The sequence below is a fragment of the Humulus lupulus genome, chromosome 2 (genome assembly GCF_963169125.1).
Source record: "Humulus lupulus chromosome 2, drHumLupu1.1, whole genome shotgun sequence".
In the NCBI taxonomy this organism is placed as follows: Eukaryota; Viridiplantae; Streptophyta; class Magnoliopsida; order Rosales; family Cannabaceae; genus Humulus; species Humulus lupulus.
In genome coordinates, this window is record NC_084794.1 from 80,603,696 (window position 1) to 80,627,223 (window position 23,528).

A 23,528-nucleotide genomic window follows, 5' to 3' on the forward strand; every position below is an offset into this window, starting at 1 on the left:
GCACCGCCTCAAGCTGCTCAGCGTATTTCGCTTCGGCAGCTTTAAGTTCTTCAATGTGTCGTTGCTCCAAAGTCTTGGACTGCTTGGTGACAGCACCTGAGCGGATCTGATCGGCAGTAAGGGTTAGAATTGCCTGCGATCATAGAAAAGGTTAGATTGACTGTAGAATATAAAAGGAGCTGTCTCCACAGAAAAAGATAACTTACACTGGCAAACTCATTCAATGCGCGGGTTAGGATCTGGTCAACGTCCATTGTCTCAATCGAAGCCATCGCCTCTCGACAACGTTCGTGCTTCAAAATTTTGGCGACCCTGTCTTTGACCGATCTTAAGGCGCGACTCGATATGTCGCCCCTTGTGGAAGCAGGACCAGCCTGCTGAGTTTGGTGGTTGGGGCCGGTGGAGACGGTGTCGACCCGGCAGGAGCAGGGGGAGTCTGCTGCTCGAGAGGAGAATTAGGTGGTGTTGCATTTGCTGAGGGTCCGTCGGCCGGAGGGCCTACAGTGCGGGCTTTCTTGGCCTGAGGCATTTTACTGCTTTCCCTGGGATGCCTCTTGCTCGTTTTCTTTTTGCTCGACGGAGCTTCGAGAGCCTCAAGGGCACTGTATATGTCGAACACGTACTCGGATTCCATGTCTGAAAGAGAAGCAAATACACGAACAGTGAGATAGTATAAACGATTGAGTATGTTATGTCAGGAAAAGAAACAAAGAAAATTGTAAGTGAAATACCCGAGCTATCATTACTGATCGCTACATTATACACTCTACTAGTGTTACACTCACTCTCTGGCATGAAGAAGTCTGAATCTAAATTGGGAGCGTACTTAAAATTGCCATCCCCGTCAAATAAGTGGCAGGGAATTGGAAAACTATCTAAAAGCGAGAAATTAGTACTGTTCTCATCCGAAGATTCGTCAAGGGGCTCGAGAGGGACAGTGGCCTTCTTTTTTCCCTTTCCCTGAGGGGCGGGGGCAGCAGCAGCTCGTGGGATGTTGGAGGGTTCCCTGATTGTCACTTCGGTTGTCCTCCTCTGAGGTTGTGACACGTCCGGGTGCTGCTCGGGAATCTCCTCGCCAGTGGCACTTCTCGCTGTTGACTCCCTCACGTCTTGGTGGGGAGCTAAAAGCCCGACCAGCCTCAAGTTGGCCTCTGTGACCAGTTGTTTGATACTTTTCTCTATGTCGATCATGCTGGCCAGGAGGGCTGATCGCATCTCCATGTCTGGAGTAGGGTTTGGTCGCAACCATGGGCCTGAAATGCACTAAATTTATAAGGAAATGCAGCAAAAAATTGAAGAAAGATTGGCGACCAGTGGTACAAAGACTTTACCTCCTTGAGTGAAGGCTAGGTTATTTGCGACCATATTTGTTGTCAGGAAATACTCCAGATGGTACCTCCCCACGTTCGAGATGTAGGTGGTGTCGGTCAGGAAAGTGCGACCCGTTTCCTGGTGACAAAAGTGGAAAAACCCCGTGTTTTCTTAGTTGGGGTTAGATTTTAGGTCAAACAGATAGTTGACCTCGTGTGGAGTGGGGACAGGGCATTTTTTGTGGCTGTAAAGGATATAGAGTGCATCGAGCATTCTATATCCGTTGGGAGTTATTTGAAAAGGGGCGACCCCGAAGTAATTGGCCACCCCCTGGAAAAAAGGATGAAGAGGCAGAGTCGCTCCTGCCTCAATATGGTACCTCGACAAGGCGCTGAAGGCACCTCCAGGCAAGTTCGCCCGTTAGTCTTGAGTGGGTTGAACTAATGTCACCCCAGGGAGTCCATATTTTTTTTACGTAATTAGCAATCATCTTGATCGTTGCCCGGCTGACAGGTGCGATGTACCATTCAACATCTGGTTTAACGACGTTTCGGGGCTGAGCATGAGTTTGAATGTTTGGGTCGGGGGTATTTCTTTCCCGACCACTGGTCTAGGGAATACTAGTCTAAGGAGCAGGCTGGTCTGAAGGTTTGGAAGATTTCTTTTTATGGGCTGTGGATTTTACTCTACCCATGGCTGGAAGGTTTATATGAGGTCTATTGGGTGGGGTTCGAGAAAAAGGAATCTCTGGCACCAATTGCGACGGATGCTCCTTGTCTTCAAGTAATTGGGCAAGCAAGTCGTCGTCGATAGGCTTCTCACCTCCCCAAGGATCTTGCATGAAGAACCGCGAACAGAGAAAGGGGGAGGTGAGAACGTAAAACCTAAAAATCTGTGTTGAAAGTTAGAATAACGTTGCTCGCCTATAAAAGTTAAGCTTTTATACGACCAAAAGAATTCTAGCAAAAACACTAAGTTTTATACGAGCAGTTTGAAAAACAGATTGAAAAGCGGAAGTAAAAAGTTTTTTAGGAAAAAGCTTTTTCGACTCCGAAGGGGCGGGAAAAACCCAGTTTTTCAACTAGCCTAAAAATCAAATTTTTACTTCGATTTTACGCCCTAAATCTACAATCTCGACTACCAAACTGGCTCCTAACTCCTACAAGACGTTGTTTCATCACCCTTTCAAGCATCGGTTAACATTCCCAATTTCCCCAAAACAGTTTCAGCCAAGAAAAGTAAAAACCTCCAAGAACTCAGATATCAGGAATAGATACAAACAAGTGTTGTATGGCCTATTAACAATGGAAAGGTTCAAGGAAACGTACTTGCATGAAAGATGGAGTGAAGTTCTGAGGCACTAAATTGATTCGGCTGGGCAAGAGCTTCGTGATCTGTATGAGTTTCTGGGTTTCTGGGAGTATAGCTCCTGGTTCTTCAGTTTCTTGAAGATAAAGTTAAAGTGTAAAAAGTAAAAACTGATACTGAAGGGTTATTTATATTAGCCGAGGAGTGGTTACCAAGGTAATAAAAAATGGTAACTTTCCAAGGCATGGGGAAGTGTGATAGCCGTCAAAAAAGTTATTGGGAAGCCGAAAAGACTTGATTGGACATGATTGATCACCTTTTTTCGAGAAAGCATGGGCGGCTCTGACAGATTTTGTGGGGTATTCGAAGAGTCAGTTTCCTAAGTTTACTTATTGCTGGTCGCAATAAATAAACTTGGGGGGCAAATGTTTACCCTAAAAATGGCTGCAGATGATGTGGCAAGGATTTCTCACACGTGGTTGACATGTGGCAGAAGTACTGCTCGACTATCGGCCAGAAGCATATCGCTTCGCCAGGGGTTAATTTTTAGATACAACCAGGCTGGTCGTATAACCTGACTTATTTCCTTCTTAAACTGTAATCTTATAATAATTGTGTGGAATATTTATTCATTATTATCTTTATACGCGATTATTAAGGAAAGACATGGCACGTTGGCATATGTAACCATCCTTGAACCTATAAATATACATGAAATAGCTCAAGGAAGGGACTTTTGATTCCTGAATCTTTTTGCTAAGATAGAGATATAGTGCAATTATCCACCGTTTTATTGTATTTTCTTCCAAAGTTTGTGAAACTCAAGAACTTTAGTTCTTTGATCACTGCTTTGAGATTCAATCTTAATAATAGCACTAAGTGGACGTAGGTCATTACCATCTTTTGGGGCCGAACCACTATAAATCCTTGGTGTTTTCTTCTCTTCCATTCGATCATCTTTCTTACTTGCTGATTTATCATTTGTCGTATATTTGACTCCGTGTCATTGGCCAAATTGTGGGTCAACATGCTCTATTTTACAAAACACATAGTCTAAATTGTCATTTAATAAAACACAAAATCTGATCAGTAATTTTTGCAAAATATAAGATCCAAAATAGTATTTACCCATTTATTTATTATTTGACAATAACTTTGATCATGATTTTGCATTATAGAAGGTGACGTGGCGTTAGGCGCATATTTCGTCGCCCACATGAGGGATCATGCACATAAGTTTACTAAGACTTATTGAAACAACACCTCATTATTATTATCATCATCATTATTATGTACGCGGCTCCCACAAAAGCAGCTGGCGGTGAATAATATTAATGAGTATCTTCCTCTGTACAAAATCTCTAAACAAATTTCTTTAGTACTTTTACAATAAACCAAATTGAATTCAAATCCATTTGCACTTTACAAGAAAAGTACAAATACATATCGCTACGAGGAGGAAAGAAGAGACAAAAGAAACTGTTGTGAGAAAGACACACATTGCTTTGGGTGGTGGACCATAGAAAAGGGTGAGAAAAATGGAGAAGGATTAGGTGAATGAATGAATGCATGTGCTTTGCTTGGGGCCTTAGGGCCCACTTTAGCCTCGTTTGGTAATTGGAGGGGTTTGTATTGGGGTGAACCATCAAGGTTTCACACAGCTCACTCTGTTTTAAGTCGTATATACAGCCCTTACACAGCTAAGATCTTACTAAACCAAGGTCTGTGTGGCTGGCTGCCTGGTCCACACAATGGACTCAGATGTGGCTGTATTTGATGCTACTTTCGGTTCTGTTTAAGCCTGCCACCTCAGGTGGTTTCAGAAAAGAGAATTTTTCACTTTCTTTTTTACAAAAGTTTGAATCTTTTTTTGTTTCGCTGATATAACACGGTTGAAATGGACAAATCTAAGATTTTGGCCCCTAATTTGCAAGCTCAGCATTGGTGTGTGTATGTATTGATTCACAATATGCATCATGTATAGTTCATTCTTGTCTTACAAACCAAATAAACAATGAGAATAAACATGAGTGACCATAAGCATAAACATATATATGGTTAGCATTACTTCAGCTGACAAACATAAGTAACATTAGAGAGGCGTCCATTGGCATATTTTTCATAAATAGTGGTGATAATATGGTTCAAAAAAGTTCTCCCTTTGAAGAAATCTACTCAATTTACAAGCCCAACACATATAGCTAATCCTTAAATTTTGCTTCATCTTTGATTTTGTATTTATACATTGATCTGTAATTTGTAGCAGCAAATAGGTACATATGGCTTTATGGTTTTTCTTCTCTCGTTCGTTAATCATATCACTTGAGAAAAGCAAGGAAGAGAAAATAGAGAGAAGAAGAACTTTGATTGTTTGAGTGAAAAAATGAATTAAGGCTCTACTGACTGCATTGAGAGTAGTGTAAAAAGTGTTTGATTACAGGACTAACTGGCCAAGAATCTACTAACCAGACCGTTACAAGAAATAATAACATTACAACTAAAAATCAAAACAGAAAAAACAAACTAACAGAGTTTAACTAATACAACTGTACTGGGCTCTGTAGTATATTAAAAAATATCTAACATTTCTTGTACCATTCTTGATAATACATTAATGTTTTTCTTTTCTTTCTTTTTTTTTTTTCATTTCAACGTCTTCAATAAAATGTTAGAATTATTCTTTCACATCATAACTACCGTCCATGTCTATGTTCTGATGCTGCTGTTGTTGACATGACATTCAGAAATAATAAGAGCTCTAAGAGATATGGGGAATAACTGTAAGCTTATTATGCTGAAACAAAGCTCATACTTGTTGATCCTCATTTTAGAATTTTTTTTTATAAACTATGTTGACAAACTAAGCTATAATTTGATAAAGTAAACCATGTTCGTAATTTGGTCAATTTTGAATCGACCAAGGATTTTGTTAGGAAAGCCAACAAAAAAAAAAATCAAATCTTTGTAGCGTTGCTATTTGGTACCTTAAAGTACATAACACCGTATAAGGTGACACTCTGTGATTGGTTATCGATACTTTATAATGCTTATTAAATTTAAATGTGTGAGACCTAATATTGGATTATATCAATAGCAGTATGTCACATTCTTGTGGTGTTGGACACCAGTGATGCCCCTTAGCAATTCTCAAATCTTTATATGTGAATAATGAGTTTGTGAGTGTAGCAATAAATGTCATAGTTCTATGAGTAATGATATATGAACTTTCAATTTGCACATTCAAATTACACACTGTAATGTGTAAGTAATCTCAATCATGGATATTTTTAAGTGGGAACCACATAATATTTAATTATATAGTTGAGACTAATTACACATCATGGTGTGTAATTTAAGTGTACAAATTAAAAGTACATCTATCATTACTCTTAAGTTTTTCGCTTTGTAGCACTTAAATACTTCAGTTTTTTTCGGCAAAATTACATTCCATCAATATTTTTTGGCAGCCATCAGATTGGTTTATGTCAATTATTTTTTATTTAAATATTAAAAAGTTAAATAAACCAAGGTGAATTCAAATCCATTTGCCTCTTTGATTTTGAGATGACTAATTTTTCAAGCACTTTTTTAACATATTGAATTTGAATTAAGGCATAACACCCACTATTTCTTCTCACTTTTATACTCAAGATGATATCAACCACTCCAAGGTCCTTCATCTTGAAAATGGAAGATAGAAACCTCTTCGTTTCTATTATGCATTTCATCTCATTACTCAAAATCAACATATCATCAACATATAGACACACCAAGATGACATAGCCATCACAAGTCTTAAGTATAAGCACGTGTCCACATTATTGTGTTTAAACTCATCTGAAACTATGGCTTTAACAAACTTCCCATGCCAATTTTTTGTGCTTGCTTTAAACCATATAATGATTTAACAAGCATACACACTTTATGTTCATTTTCCCTTAGAACAAAACCCTTTATTTGTTCCAAATAGATCTCCTCATCGAGATCTCTATTTAGGATTATCGTTTTGACATCCATTTGATAAACATAAATGTTATATATTGATGATAAGGCAAGATTGTAGTCACAATAAAGAATTTAGAAATTTTCTGATATTCAAATAATATTATTAAGATAATAATAATAATAATAATAATAAACAATCAATATATACAAAAAATCATTTCATTTATTTATATCATAAAAAAAAGATATTGTCCAATTCATATGCTTTAAGGGCACCATTCCTAACAATAATAAAATATGTAAGCAATGTAAATGTGAACAAAATGAATTCTACTTCTTTTATTGATAATAATTTGTGTTATATAAGAAATTGTTATGATTGGTTAAATACAAAAAGCTAAGTGTTAAAATACAAGCAATGTATAAACACTTAGTGAATTTCATATAGTGAAGATGTGAAATTTGAGTTTCAATTATAGGCACTTTAAAAATGTAATTTTGGGTCCAAAGTGATGCATTGAGGTATCTAAGGGTCCCCAAAAAGTTTGGTAGCATTTGGAGCAATTCTAGATCTTTGGAGAGGTCCAAAATCAAAGAGGGTGGCGATGCGTCACCACCCAAGTGGCATAGCTTTGCCTGATCCTTAGGACTTCAAAAACCCTAGCAGGCGATGCATCGCCTGCATGTAGGCGAAACATCGCCTACTGGAGACCGTACAAGTTACGTAAATTGCTTTAAATGACGTGTTTTATAAGTCTAATCCTATTGGTTAGACCTAATAATGACGGTGTCTACTCTATATAAGGGTCAAAATAGAGTTTTGGAAGACTTTATCACTCTCTCCAATCTCTCTCTATCCCCTCTCTCTCTAGCTCCAATAATCTCAAGTTTTCTCCAAGAAACTCATAAAGAAAGTGCTTGACTTTTTTAGTTTAGGGCTTGTTTAACCTCAATCCTCATTTCCTCTAAGAAAAGGCCTCAAGCTTCAATGGTGGCTAGGAAATATAGTATTAGGACAGCGTTAAGAAATGTGTATAAGCTTGGATTTGTGGTTTTTTTGTTATAAGGATTTGCTTAAAGTGGTGGCTCTACAAGGGTTTTTGAAGGTTAATCAATGTTGAAGAAGATCATTCACCAACTTGGGTTTGCATAATCTTTCTTAATCTTTATTTAGTCTCTATTAATCAAATTTTTGTGTAGATTCTAAATTTTGAGGTGGTGTTATCTCACTCTCCCCCAATAGAAATTTGAATTACAAGTATTGACGCCATTTTTCGTCAACTTAAATCTGAAGAGCACTAAACTAAAGATTTAGAAAATAAGAAAAGAACAAAAGGATTTTTACGTGGTTCAGTAGTCAAAATCTGCCTAGTCCACGAGTCAATATTATTGATTCGCAATACTCTCTTAAAGCTTTCTTAGAGCAATTCAACAAAGTATTCTCAGTACAAGATTGTGCATGCAGTCCAAATGAAAAATACAAGGCTATTTATAGGCCTGGTTAGGAGAATATCTTCCCCTGATTCAGGGAAGTTGCAACTGATTGTTCTAATCTTAAATTAATGTAATTAAATACATTAATGTAACACCCTAAACTCCAGGGACTGTTACGGCGTGCCTTTTAAACAGTGCTAAACTCGCTAATCGAGTCATTTGGTAAAATCGTGTAGCTAAGTATGATTAGCGGTTTTGGATTAATTTTTTTGGATAAGATATAACGTTTCACTAAAATGTTTACTGTATACATTGGGATCCCAAAAATATAATTTAAAGGTTCTTTACAAGAAAATATTTACAACCAGCCGATCTAAGCGGCAAAACAGGGTTTAACCCTAGTTCCTCTTTCAACCCTCGGCCGTGGCGGACGAGCAGCTGCATATGTACACATCGTCACCTAAGCTCTCCAACTCAAGGATGATCTAGCTTTCTTTTGCCTTTACCTGCACCACATAGCACCCGTGAGCGGAAGCCCAGCAAGAAAACTCAATATGCTCATGAACAATAATAACATGTTACTAAATCATAATATGCACGCCTAGCAATAAAAACCTTAATCACGCATGCAAATAAATCCAAATAATAATGGTTGTGGGCCATGCCCTCCTGTATGGATGACTATCAAGTCAATCCAAAATAGATGAGTGATTAACACTGAAGGTTCCGATAACCATGATGGGGTTTATAGCCCTAATCAAATGAGTGACAGAGCAGTAAGTCACTAACATGGGTTCCGCAGCCTCAGATGAGTGACTGATGAGCACGTCACTAACTTAAACCAGATGAGTGACTAATGAGCAAGTCACTAACATGGGTTCCACACCCTCAAATGAGTGACTGATGAGGGAGTCACTATGTAAACCAAATGAGTGACCAAAGAGTCACTAGTGTGGGTTCCGTACCCTTTGCCATGTGACGATGCGGTCACCTGGACCTTCTAGTCCTGGCTCTGAGTAACTAGTCATAGACTAGACAAGCGCTTTTAGTTTTTTCATCAAACTTGGGGTCGGTCCGGCATTAATGCTCATGGTGAGTCATTCAATGCAGATATTGATTAGGTCTAATCTTTTATCGGCTCTGCGTTCATGACGCTTATGGCGCTCCTGAACCTTAGGCCAGTAACATACGATCAGTGCTCAAAACTACTGTCGAACTTGACTAGTAAGTCACAGCTTCACAGCTAGTTCTGACCATATTGCCGATTCTGACTAGTAAGTCAGTGCCATTCACAAGTAAGCAATGCTACCGGGCATATATCATATGTCAAATATCTTAATGTAGGGCATTCAACATGCTTACTTAACAATTGCTAGCATAGTTAGGATCATGCGCAAACACAGAGACTCAAGCTCTGATCAATTTCATATTCAACATTCATGGCATGCCCTAACCACATGTTTCTCGTGCATCACATACGGGGTGCAGTTTTTCTTACCTCTTGTTCGAGCGAGAATAACAATTGAACGACCCTTGAGAATTATCGATCCTTTAATCCCTTAGCGGTCACCTAGTCATAACCAAATACAATCTCCAATTAATGAAATCAACAATAAAAGGGTCTTGACCTAAACCTCACTCTCGAGACCCTGAATTGTACCCAAACGGTGAGTAGATTCAATCCCGAGCCTTAGGAATTGAAACCCCGAGCCAAAAACCCTTAAAAACACCCAAAACATGCATCTCAGATAACAAGGTAGTGCTACAGCGCTACTCCCCTAGCGCCTCAGCGCTACAACCAGGGGAATTTTGCCTTGGCTAGCACTGTAGCACTACCATTTAGGCGCTATAGCGCTAGGTCCAAGCAAAAATGGCCCTGGTTCTTCCTCCTTCGAATCCTCCATTTCCAACCTGATTCAAAAGCTTCCAAACACCATTTAAACCCCCAAATGAACCCAAATATCATCTACACACATCCTAGGCATCACAACCCAAGTAACCCTAGCCAAAACTTCCATCAAATCCTCGACTTTCCAATCAAAAACCAAACTGAAAACCAACTGAAAATAGAGCAAGAACAAGAGATTACATGGTTAAAAAATCACCTTAATCTCAACTTAAGACCCTCTTCAATGGTGGAACATAACCCAAAACCCTCAAGGTTTGGCTCCCTAGCTTGATTCCCCAAATTGAGCTAAAAAATTCAAAGAGAAAAGGTGGAGAAATGGTGCACAGGAGAGGAGGAACCTTTGCTCTGTTTTTGGTAAACTTCTATAGCCATCTATAGTTGATATAAATCTTAAGGTCAAAAGACCAAAATGCTCCTAGGGTATTTAAAGTTTTCTAAAGGCCCCCAAGGGTAAAACCATCATTTCCCGCCTATCTCGTTAATCATACTTAACACCCTCCAATTCCTGATACTTCCAATATTCTCAAATGCCAATAAATCATATCCAGTTACCTTTTAATTCCCAACAACACTCTAATCACCAAATTACCCCGAGACTCACCCCGAGCCCCGAACTTAATCCTATTATGACCAGACCGAAAACTTGCATTCAAAGATCATCTCATGCTGAATGACTTGAACAAATCCACATATAATGTGGTATTATTCATAATTCACCCACATGCATGAAAATACACAATCATGCCCTCAACGAGCCAAATTACCAAAATGCCCTTATAATAAAATGTGGACCCATATGCATGCATTTATCATCATATAATAATATAATTCACATAAACATGCATATAATAATTTAATGGCATATTAAATCAATTATGGCCCTCCCGGCCTCCTAATCAAGATCCTAAACCTTATTAGGGATTTTGAAGCATTACAATTAAATACATAATATCCCATGATAATTGGGATTTAATTATTAGATAACAACAAATCCATAGAGAATAGGGATCTTCTAACAGCTGTTAAAGCGTTGCTGACCTCGACTGCTAGGTTAACGCGCTTTCAAGATTGACATGCATTCGAGCTTGTTATTTTGGTCAGCCCCTCCTCAACTGGTGGTTTCATCGAACTCAATCTTCGGAGAACAATATCTTTGAGCTTGCAACTAATGCTCGAATACCATCCATATGCGTCGGAGAAGATTCTTTCTTTCAAGCTTGAAGCTTAAGCTCAAACCTTTTAAACTTGTGCTCGATTGCCAACAAGAACAAGTCAGGAATCATGCAAATTTGTACAAGTGTTAAGCCACTGCTTTTTATTTTCGAGCTTACGCTTTTCAAGCCTACATTTTGAGGCTCATTTATTCATCCTCAAAATTTGGGTGTAACATTTTGCCCCCTCAAAAGTGTTGGTTCAAATCCTCTGAGAAAGAAACTTTTGAACTCCACTTTCTGAAAAACGTGCCACCTACCATACTTGAGTGTGGACACACGTCATTTGGGGATTGCACACCAGGAGTACTCAAGTACTCTCTATTTCTGCACACATCCTTTCCTAGGACCTTTTTGCCACCAATGTTAAAATTAAACCCCATCCATCATATCATTTTTCAACTCAAACCAAGAGTCCAGATCCTTTCGACCATTGACATTCCCTCAGGGATATATATAAAAACACACCCCCTTCATCTTCACCATTTTCATTCACTCCACAGAAAACACGAACCAGAGAGAAAAATAAAAACCCAAGATTTTCTTTATATGTTCTCTAAGCCCAAAAAGCAAAGCACTCTTTCAACCTTTGGTTCGGTGAGATCATTCCTGCAACCACTCCTTCAATAGACAATCTCCTCGTTCCCACGAACAGATTCGCGTAAGCCTTCTGATCTTTCTCTGGTATTCTTCCCTTTTTTTTACGTTTCACTTGTTTCAGATAATGGCCTTCTGGTTTTTACTAGATTTTTAAGGGTCCACCCTTGCACTAGGAAACTTTGTGATTTGGGTATATTTGGGGTGATTAGAATCACGGTCTAGACCACAAATTTTTTTGGTAGAAACATGTAAAAATGAGGCTTTTCCAGTAATGGGGTATTTTCAGTTGTAAGTTTCGTGTGGCTTAAGAAATAGGGTTTGGGATTAGGATTTTAATGCACGAATCCCGAAAACATAGACTTTTCGGGCAACTGCCAACTTTTTCCCTGGAAATCTAGGATTATTTTGTTTTAAATTGATAGTATCCATCCCACTCTCGCGTGGGTGCACTCTCGATACCCAAATTTTACAGTAGTTCGGGACAGACATCTGAGTCAATCTCACCCTTTCGAGCCTTCAGTATCGATTGAGGCAATCTCATTATCTCAAGCTTGCATACTCGAGTTATCAAGATAAATTTTCCCACTTTAAAACTATGGGCCCTCACCTTTTTCTTTCTTGTTAGATGTTGCAGTCTTCAGAGAATTGGTGGGGGCCCAAGATCACCATCTCTTACCACTCATCAACTCCCAGTCCTGAATCTCCATTCACATGAAATCAACGACTAATTCACGAGCATGAAGAATGCTGCGAACAAGAAGACATACGAGCTCACTTCCGACGCCAAATCGACGAGGTCAAGGAAAGAGAAAGGAAGAGACTCCGAGTTGCAGTCTATCCCGACCAGAATCCCGAGATCAGACCTATTCCATTAGATCCCAAACTTAAAGTCACCATAGCCTTTCCACCTGGTGAGCTTTCATTTACCCTAATGGAGGATACCTTGACACGTCCAACCACATCCCAAACCCTCTCAATCCCTACCTCGAAGGAGGAGTTTTTTGAGGCTGAGCACTACCAAAGCTCGGTTACTTCCACCGGTCATATTTTTGAGTTGCTAGCCTACCACGAGCTTAAGCTTTCTGGTATGCTGATGTGCTGTCCTGCAACGTCCAACGAAAGGAGTTGCTATGCCCCGGGAGATGGTAATCTTGATCGTAAGGTCAAACTCGCCACCTGGAGCTGCGAACATATGAGGGCTGGGGCCCTGCTGCCCTTGAAGAGCTATTTTAAAAATTTCTTGGATTATGCCAACCTCCCCCCTTCCAACTCTTTCAAAGTTTTGTCCGCCCCAAGGTCGATGTACCACAAAATGAAGTGGGGCAGGCCTTCCGCATAAGAGATATTGTATCTATTTTGCCTCAAGAGCAACCCTTCTCGAGCTCACAAAGGAGATGGGTTCTGCTACCTATTGAGCTACCCGAAGGAGAAGCGATTATTCGAGGACATCCCAAACCATCCTCCAAATTTCAAGACGATCTTCTTCTGGACTGAAAGGCTTGCTCCTTCCTAATTCTACTCCTTCCAACGCATTCATAAGTAATTCAAAATCTTTTCCATTTTCCTTTGAACTGTTAAGCTTGAAATATTTAATCCACTTTTGCCTACAGCCACCTATCATCGGCTAATAACTCTAGGATTTAGAGTTATTTTTATAATCTTTGAACTTGCTTTTCAAAACTAAAAAGAGTAATGAGTCCTTATTTCATGTAATTTTGTCAGTTTTAGTGTGTTATTCTAGGTAGTGAGTCTGGGTAAGAGTTAGGTTTGTATTGTAATATTTTTCAGTGTTTTTTATGTAAATTACTGTGTTGTGTTAATCAGGAAAGGAAGCTTACAAAATATGTAAAAGGGAACTGCTGGAAGCAAGGGGAAAAATGAATTCTGAAAGGGGCGTGTTGTTGCTTCAATGTTGTAGCATCACCACAGCAATTCAAGGAATCAGGCAGGTGACGTGGCTAGAAGACAGCTGGGCTTAATGAGTGAAATCAGCGCCTATGTGGCTAGAATTTTAATAACTTAAGTCAGCTAGGTGATGTGGCACTTGGAGGACAAAGTGGGAATTGACTTTCCTATTAGGGTAAAGGAAAGTACCCTAAAAAGAAGGGTACCAGCCGAAATAGTGGGACACCCATCATTTTTTAGAATTCTGGATATTTTCACGGAAGAAAAGTACAGAGAGAAGCAGAAAGAAAGAAGAAGAAGAGAGTACGAAATAGGAGAGAAAAAGAAGGCAGGCGCCTAAGGGGGACTAGAGCTCAACACTCAATTCTCTCTAATCTCTATTTCTCTTTAATTTTGTATTATTTTCTCATCTCAATTTCTGTTCAAACTTCATGGAAATATTCTGTACTGGTTTTATGTTTATAATTTCAGCTATGAACTAACACCCTAAAGATTTGGGTGGTTATGAACCCTTATGTATGAACTAAATTTCTAAATGCATGGTTAAGTTGTTTATGTCATAGTTCAATTGAATGTGATGTAATGATAAGTGAATGTTAATTACTAGCCATTTTTAGCATTTATTAAGTTAGATCTAGCTTGGAAAAGGGAAGTCTAGCTGAACCCATTCAATTGATGCAAGAAACTTACCTAGTTTTAGGTGATTTTGAGTAGTGGAATAGGACTATTTTGCTGCCTTGCATAACCTAAAGATTTGGTGCTTGATTGGTTGGTTATAGTCTATTTTAATACAGGAATGTATTGAGGAGGGTTATAGACAATAGATATTAAGTTTTGGGAAAAACATACTGGGTTTTACGAAATCTGTTAACTTTGACATAAATTGCTGAGCCATTGCTGTAGCAACTGGAACGAACCGAGGGGAATTAACCACCCAAATCTATTTTTCTCATATCTGAAATCCACCCAGAATTCGTTCATTTTAATCTCTGATTTTTAGTTTAATTAATTTTCTCATTTACATTTATTTTCAGAATTAATTACATAACTTTTCTCTTGATTTGGTTACTGAATTGTAAATTGTTATTAGTTGATATTGCGTTTATTTAGTTTAAAAGTCCTTGTGGAGACGAACTTTGATACTGTATCACTGTATTACTTGTTGTCGACTGTGTATACTTGTGCATATTTTAATCAGTAGAATTTTCACAACATCGGCCTACTCCAACAAAGGCCATGAAAGAACATAGGCCCGCAATTCTTCAGCTCCCCTACGGTTGAAGGTCCCTCACCTATCTCCTCCAAGAAGACAAGCTTCGAGCTTATGGAATCTTAGGCAAAGGTGAGTCCACGGATGATTTGGGGATTCGCAAGTACTCGAGGTGGGAAGATGTGCCAATCCCCATCGCTAAAATCCCGCCCAGGAGGAGGCCTTCGGGCTCGCAAGCCCGTGCCACTGCCTCCCATCTACACGAGCGACCAGTCTCAGGCAATGAAGCCCACGACGAGGCCTCAACGATCGGCGGATGGAGGTAAAGTAGTGTTGGATCACTCCATGTGGTCTCCTTCATTACTTAAGCATGAGCCTGCTGTAATGATCCTCTTTGAGGACCCCAGGGACAACTTCTTGGCATGGTCGAGGGTTGACCTTAGAGTTCATAGGTTCGATAGCTGGCTAGGAAAATACCAGACCATGTATAGTTTTAATGAGGTCTGGGATGGGGTAGCTGTACAATATGGGACCAACATATATACGGACCTTCGAGACTATCCCCCACCTATAGATAGGGGGATTTCTCGGTCCCCGAGCTCAAGCTCGGCCGAAAGTACCAATTAGGTTTCTTTTATCTTGGAGTCGAGTTTCCTATAACAACCTTGTTTGATTACTTACGTATAATCTTCTGTTTCTAAGGTGGCATGGATTCAGACTTAGACAATGTTCTTAACAGGCCTGTGGCCTCGAGGGCAAACAAACGCCAAAGAGTGTCCCAGAAGGGAGGTCATGTTGGAAAAAGCTTATACATGATCTTTATTTATTTTCATGTATCTCTAATATTAAACAAATTAATACGAGATAGCCTAAAACATGTTTCTAAAATTGAATTCAAAGAGAAACAAAGAATAGAATACTTACAGTATACGCAACGGAATTAAAGAGTCCTTCCTTCAGTGTCTCTAACTCTTGTATCTTCTCTGTCGCAGAGTATTATCAAGAAACTGAACCGATCTTCTATTTTCTTCACAATCTTCCAATGTATCCTTAGAACCACCTAGACTAGTGTGGGAAATTCTCAACACATGAGATAGAAATAGAGAGAAGAAGAGAAAATAACAAAGAGGCTTAGAAAAGGACTTGTGTTTAGAGAGAATATAAAACTATTAGAAAATCTGACTTGTGACTTATCAAACTTATGTTTTGACTTCTCTCTAAGCACTCCTTGTATAGACTCAATTAGGCCATTTAATTTAATTAGAAAAATCAATAAAATAACAACCATTTTGAAGCCCTAGGTCGAAATTATCATGGGCTATAGGCTCGTGAAATTTCTCATTTGATTATAAGCCCATTGGACTTAAAATCAAGGCCTGTGTTATTTTCTATTGATTTAATTAATTAAATCATTTATCAAATTAATTATTTATAATTTGAACCTTGATTTAAATTTATTTATTAATTTAGATACCAATTTATCTTAATTAATAAATCTGCCATAATTTCTCTTTTCTTCTCAAAATTACACAACTCTGTGAAACTATCCAAAATTGACCTGGTCAACTTTGATAATTCTAATTGATAATTAAATCAATTAATTGAGACTATCTAGATGATTTTATCCAAGGTACAATGGGGTCCATGGGCCTATGAAATCAAGCTCCAATAAGTTATCATAAATCTAACAAATAAATTTACTAACTTATTAATTCCTCGTGACTCCACTATAGACTTGGAATTGCACTCTTGAATTCATAAAACGCTCTATAACAAATATAGATATGCTATTAATTATCCATTGTTACAACCATAATTGTCACTCAATCCTCTATAGACGGTCTACAATGCGATAGGACTAAAATACCGTTTTACCCCTCATTGTATTTTATCCTTAAAACACTTAGTTCCTTGTAAATGATATTTCAGTAAACTAATTTAATTACTGAAATGAGATCTCTATCATTTAACACCTTGAACCAAACTAAAAGGAAACCATCGTTTCACTTCTTCATCAGAAGCTATAGATGTTCATATCTATGATTAACACTCCCACTTAATTATACTACTGAGTTCCCAAGATGTAAGTATGGGCTAGTCCGTAGGGTAAGCTGGTAACGAACAAGTCAAAGAACTCAAATAATACAATCGGTTAGAATACTAACCACTCAGAATTGAGAATGAATTGACCTATGGTCAACTATATGATATGACTAGAATAGATAATAACGGTATGTTTACTTATCTTATCAACTGTCAATATCAGTCCTGTCCAATGTAACATATACATCCGATCTTATCTACTTTGCTAATGTTCTGGAAAGAACATAACATTGTAATGTGTAAGTAGATCATATCGTAGATTTGCAAGTCAGTGTAAATCCAGTGCACTGACTAATCTTAGGACTAACTTATTTTGAACATATAATCATATTTATATTCCACTATGATTACGTCACTATAAATAAGATTAGCTATATGCTCGAGATTTAATAGAAGTTTATATTAAACAAATAATCATGAAAATAAAACATGTGAGCAAAGTGATTGACCAAGTCAAAAAATGATTTCTATTCTTTTATTGATAATAAAATCAGATTACAAAGAATTTGGGTTTTAATTAGAGCATAAAACCCCAACAAACTCCCACTTGCACTAATTGAAACTAATGCCTTAATTCTACTAATCCAATTTCCTTGATATGCTTATCAAATGTAGCTTCTGGTAGTGTCTTTGTAAACGGATCTGCAAGATTGTCTTCAGTTGCAATCTTCATAACCTTCACATCTCCCCTGGCCACATATTCTCGAATAATGTGATACTTCCTTTCTATATGCTTACTCCTCTTGTGACTTCGAGGTTCTTTCGAGTTGGCTATCGCTCCTGTATTGTCACAAAACAACACAAGCGGTTTATCCATTTCTGGAATAACACCAAGATCCGAGTAGAAGTTCTTTAGCCAGACTATTTCCTTAACTGCTTCTGACGCAGCTATGTACTCAGCCTCCATGGTGGAATCTGAGATTGTAGACTGCTTTATGCTTCTCCAAATCACAGCTCCACCCCCAAGAGTAAACACCATTCCAAAAGTAGACTTTCTATCATCGAAATTAGTCTGAAAATCTGAATCGGTGTAGCCTACATGGTTCAGAACACCACCCTTGTAGACTAACATATAATCCCTAGTCCATCTCAAATACTTCAGGATATGCTTAACTGCTATCCAATGTTCCGGTCCTGGGTTTGACTGATACCTGCTCACTACTCCCACTGCATAGCAGATATCTGGTCTAGTACACAACAAGGCATACATCATACTTCCAACTTACTGATGCGTAAGGAACTTTTCTCATTGCATCTTCCTCTTCAGGAGTCTGGGGAGACTGCTTCTTTGAAAGATGAATTCCATGGCGGGACGGTAGACGCCCTTTCTTGGAATTTGTCATTGAGAAACGTTCAAGCACTTTATATATGTAAGCTGCTTGAGATAGAGCTAAAAGTTTGTTCTTTCTATCCTTGATGATCTGGATACCTAGAACATAACTTGCTTCACCCAAATCCTTCATTTGGAATTGAGTGCTCAACCAATTCTTTACATCTGATAATTTCTTAACATTGTTCCCAATGAGTAAGATATCATCTACATAAAGAACCAGGAATACCACTATTTGATTTGCCTTCAGTTGGTAAACACAGGGCTCATCAATATTTTGTTCAAAGCCATAGGTTTTGATTATTTCATTAAACCTAAGATTCCAGGAACGAGAAGGTTGCTTAAGTCCATAGATGGACCTATTCAACTTGCAAACTTTTCCTTCTTGTCCAAATACTCTAAATCCTTCTGGTTGATCCATATAAATGACTTTGTCAAGCTTTCCATTAAGAAAAGCTGTCTTGACGTCCATTTGCCAGATCTCATAGTTGAGAGGGGCTGCTATGGATAGGAGGATGCGAATGGATTTGAGCATGGCTACCGGACTAAAAGTTTCCTCATAGTCCACGCCTTCTCTTTGGGTATAACCCTTTGCCACTAATCGAGCTTTATAAGTCTCGATATTTCCATCAACACCTCATTTCTTCTTGTAGATCCACTTGCACCCAATGGCCCTAAAGTCACTAGGTGCTTCCACAAGATCCCAGACGGAATTTAAGTACATGGACTCCATTTCCTGTTTCATGGCTTCGAGCCATAGTTCCTTTTCAGGGCTAGCCATTGCCTGTTTGAAAGACAATGGATCATCATCACTAGTGTCACCAACAACCATATTGGTTTCACCATCCAAACCATAGCGAACTGGGTTTCTAGAAACCCTCCCACTACGACGAGGCTCCGTGACTGTTTGCTCAGGAACAGTGGTACTTTCTTCATTTAAATCAACTTGCGTCGGTTGTACATGAAGAGTGGGAATTTCATCATCAACTCGCGTTGATGACGATGGAACATTGGTTGGAGTCAATTCTTTAACCATCTCCTCTAAAACTACTTTGCTGCGAGGCTTAAAGTTTTGAACATATTCATTTTCCATAAAAGTAGCATTTGTAGAAGTAAACACTTTCTTTTCTGAATGACTATAGAAAAGTCCACCCCGAGTACCTTTAGGATAGCCAACAAACATGCAAACTTCAGTTCGCGGTTCTAGCTTTCCCTCCTTTTTCCTCAGGACGTGAGCGGGACACCCCCAGATTCTATAATGGTGTAAACTAGGTTCACGACCATTCCAACGTTCTAAAGGTGTTTTGGGGATTGATTTTGACGGCACAACATTGAGAATGTCATTCATGGTTTCAATTGCATGTCCCTAGAACGAAGTTGGTAGAGTTGAGTAACTAAGCATGCATCTAACCATTTCCAATAAAGTTCTGTTTTGGCGTTCCGCTACACCATTTTGTTGCGGAGTACCTGGGGCAGTAAGTTGTGATAAAATCCCAAGTTCAGTTAAATGATCTTGGAACTGAATATCCAAATATTCTCCACCCCTATCAGATCGCAAGATCTTTAACGTTTTACCTAATTGGTTCTGAGCCATTGCTAGGAATTCCTGAAACTTTGAAAATGTTTCTGATTTCCTATGCATTAGGTAAAGACATGAGTATCTAGAGTAATCGTCAATGAAAGTGACAAAATACTCAAAACCACCCCTGGCTTGTACATTCAAAGGTCCACAAATATCTGAATGCACAAGACCAAGTGGTTCTTTGGCCCTATCACCCTTTGCAGAGAATGGACGCTTGGTCAGTTTTCCTTCTAGACAAGATTCACAGACAGGTAATCCACCTAAGGTGAGTTCCCTCAAAGGTCTGTCATTTGTAAGTCTTTGAATCCTATCATAGCCAATGTGACCTAGTCTCAAGTGCCATAAATATGTCATATTTTTGTTATCGGTCTTTTGACGTTTATTGGTCCTAGGTTTAGTTACTTTGAATAAATCATTGTTAAGAGCGAGGGGTTCGTTAGGTCGCATAATATAAAGCCTGTTTTCTAAACATGCAATACACAATTGTGATCCATTGAAAGAAATAGATATATTAAAACTTGTGAAAGTCATAACAAATCGTTCTAATGGCAACATGGAAACTGAAATTAAATTTCTACTAAAATCCGGAATAAAAAATACATCTTTTAAAATTAAAAATTTATTTCCGAACTTCAGACGAGCTCTTCCTCTAGCTTGGACCGCAACGAACGCTCCGTTTCCAACTCTAAGCTTTAAGCCGCCTTCGTTCACTTCCTCCCACGATTCAAGAAGCTGTAAAGAGTTACAAACATGGTTAGTAGATCCAGAATCAATAATCCAAACAGAGTTATCATTCTCTAAAACACAAGTTTCCAAGATAAATGAACTATAATCATTACCTTTGTTTTTATCTGCTAGAAACTTGGGGCAATCTTGTTTCCAATGCCCCTTCTCTTTGCAGTGAAAACATTTACCTTTACCTTTCTTGTTTTTCTTGTTTTTCCCCTTAGGCGTCTGTGCACTTGGTTGTGCACTCGCCTTTGCAGCCTTTGCAGGCTTGGGGTTGTTGTTTTGCCCACCTTTCCTCTTGTTTCCATCTTTTGAAGACGAAGCTTGGTTAGCTTCAGCCTTAGCTGGATCAGCAGCAGTAGTAGTAGTTGTCTTCTTTTCTCCTCCCTTACTAGGTCCACCCATGATAGACTCAAAAGTCTAAAGCTCATTCATGAGTTGCGTCAGACCATAGTTGAGTTTATTTAACACATAGTTGGTGGTGAATGAAAGGAAAGCTAGAGAAAGACTGTTGAGGATTAAGCCAACTTGAGTTTCCTCATCTATTATGGCTACGTGCAGTTCAGCTTCCTGAAAGTAGTTTGTCATCTTGATCAGATGATCACGAACATGTTGAGAAGGTGTCATTCGAGCATTGGCATATTTCTTGGTGGCCTCAAAATGAGTCTGCGCTGACTTGGCACCAAACATGTCTTGGAGCTGATCCATGATTTCGTAGGTTGTCTCGACATTCTCCATCTTTGTCTTGAGAGTGTAGACCATACTAGTCAACATGTAGTACCACGCCTTGTTGTTAGCCGCCTGCCAACGCTCATACTTGTCCCTCACAGACTTGGTAGCTCCTTCAGCTGGAACTTCCGAGGATTCCTCAGTCATGACGAACTTGGAGTTGTCACCTATCAACACAATGTTGATGTTTTGCTTCCATTTAAGGAAGTTTTCTCCAGTGAGTTTCTCCATCGAAAGTTGAGAAAGGATGGGAGTAGACACAGCCATAACTCAAAACTACAAATTACCAATAAAATAGAAATCAATCACATTTGCTCAATAAAACTTCTATTCACACAAATTTCAAGAAATAGTACAACATATACCAAAAATATGTAAGATATGAGAAAAAAAACCAAAAACAATCATATCTCTATTTCTTTAGGTTTTTAACTAATCTATGATATCCTTATCCCGGTTGGCGAGAGTCAAAAATACCACTAGTTAAATAGAGTTGTAAACTCATTTAATAATGGACACCACTATTAACAACCTACTATTCGATCAAAATAAGAAAACAAAATATCTTATTTTATGAGCTAGACCCACGGTTTCAATAATCATAGATTTAGTCCTAGTAGTCACCGTAGGGGTGAGTCTAGTAGAATTTGACCTATAATTATCTATCTTTCGAAATCTAACCTTGTCAAAATAACTAATGAACACCTTCCATAGGGGGACGAATCAAAGCGCCTCGAGGCCCCATTAAGCTATTGACTATGTTAAACAAACGGTGGAGATCGAATAAAATTATTAAAATAAGCTCATTATAAAATTAAAATTAGTATTTTTATTATTTATTTTTAGAAAATTAATGACTATGGTTTTCCAAAAAAAATTAAACAGATTAAAATTTTTAAAACCAAAGTCCTATAATTTCTTATTAATTCTAAAGTGTCACATTGAAACAAATTCAATTAATTTAGAATTAATTTGTTGCTAATCAATATTTAGGTTTAACTAATATAATGAACCTATACAATTAAGTCCAACTCAGGTAAATGAGCCTTAACAATTGGGCTTATATGGAGGAGGGCTGAGTCCAGTATGTCGTTCCCACTACAAAGGCCCCCTATCTTCCATATAAGGTCCAAAAGACAGGAATTTATACCTTCGTTTTATTAATTTTTATTAATTGATTAGGCCCACTATAGTCATGTAAAGCAAATGGGCCTTCACAAGTGGAATCACCCACAAGAGAGGAATTTAAACTTTACATTTTCTAATGGGCCCAAATAAAACCTATCATTTTATGAATATTTTATTTGGCAAAATACCATATATCTAACAAACATATGGGCCACTATATGCATCTAAGCCCAATTGCAAAAATACCACATATAGTGCAAACAGACATGTTATAATTGGATTAGCCTAATCATGTTACTATATGAACAATTATATGAATTTATGCAAAAATACCACAATTAATTATCTAGAATTTATCAAAAAAATTCAAATTAATTAAATTTTTACAAAAAAATAAGTCAATTTAAATTAAATTTATCAACAATTAACAATATTTAATTTAAATTTCATTTATCAACAATCAACTTGGTTTTAAGTTAATTTGAAAAAAAATATATTAATTTAATTTAAATAGGATTTATCAACAATTGACCAAAGTTAATTTAAATCCCATTAAAAAATATATATTTTATTAATTGGCTGAAAAAAAATGATATTTTTCAAAATTTAACCAATTTTAAAATTTAAAATCATTATCTTAACTATTTTCCAAAATATCTTGTGCTGTTAAAACTATTAGCTAATATTTTAACTATTAAAATATATATATATATAAATAGTTATAACAATCCAAAAATATCTCAAAACAGTTAAACAAATTCAAATATCCATAAAAATATATAACTAACAATATTCAAATTTCAAATAATTTAAATATTAAAAACTATAGAATAAAAAGATATTTATATTTTCAAATAAAAATTTAATAAAAATATCAAGAATTTAAATGAAAATATCTTAAATATCTGATATCATAATTCTAATATTTTAATATATTAAAAGATTTTAAATTAAGTTGTTAGTCTATTTTTAAATTTGAATTTGAATGTTTGTAGAAAATATCTAATTATTTAAATCTCAACTAACAAAGATATCTTATTTTTTTTTAAAATTAAATGATAAAACAAAAAAGATATTTTTGGTTTTGATTATAA

The 23,528-nt window shown here is 37.5% G+C and overlaps 1 protein-coding gene across 1 annotated transcript in view; it reads right to left on the reverse strand.

Annotated features, from left to right (window-relative positions):
• Positions 1 to 328: 328 nt before the first annotated feature.
• LOC133814449 (eukaryotic translation initiation factor 5B-like) overlaps positions 329 to 23,528 on the reverse strand; it is a 51,631-nt gene continuing 28,431 nt past the window's right edge. The window contains exon 6 of the mRNA XM_062247406.1: positions 329 to 636. Within this exon, the coding sequence (XP_062103390.1) occupies positions 329 to 636 (308 nt within the window). The remainder of the gene's footprint in view (positions 637 to 23,528) is intronic.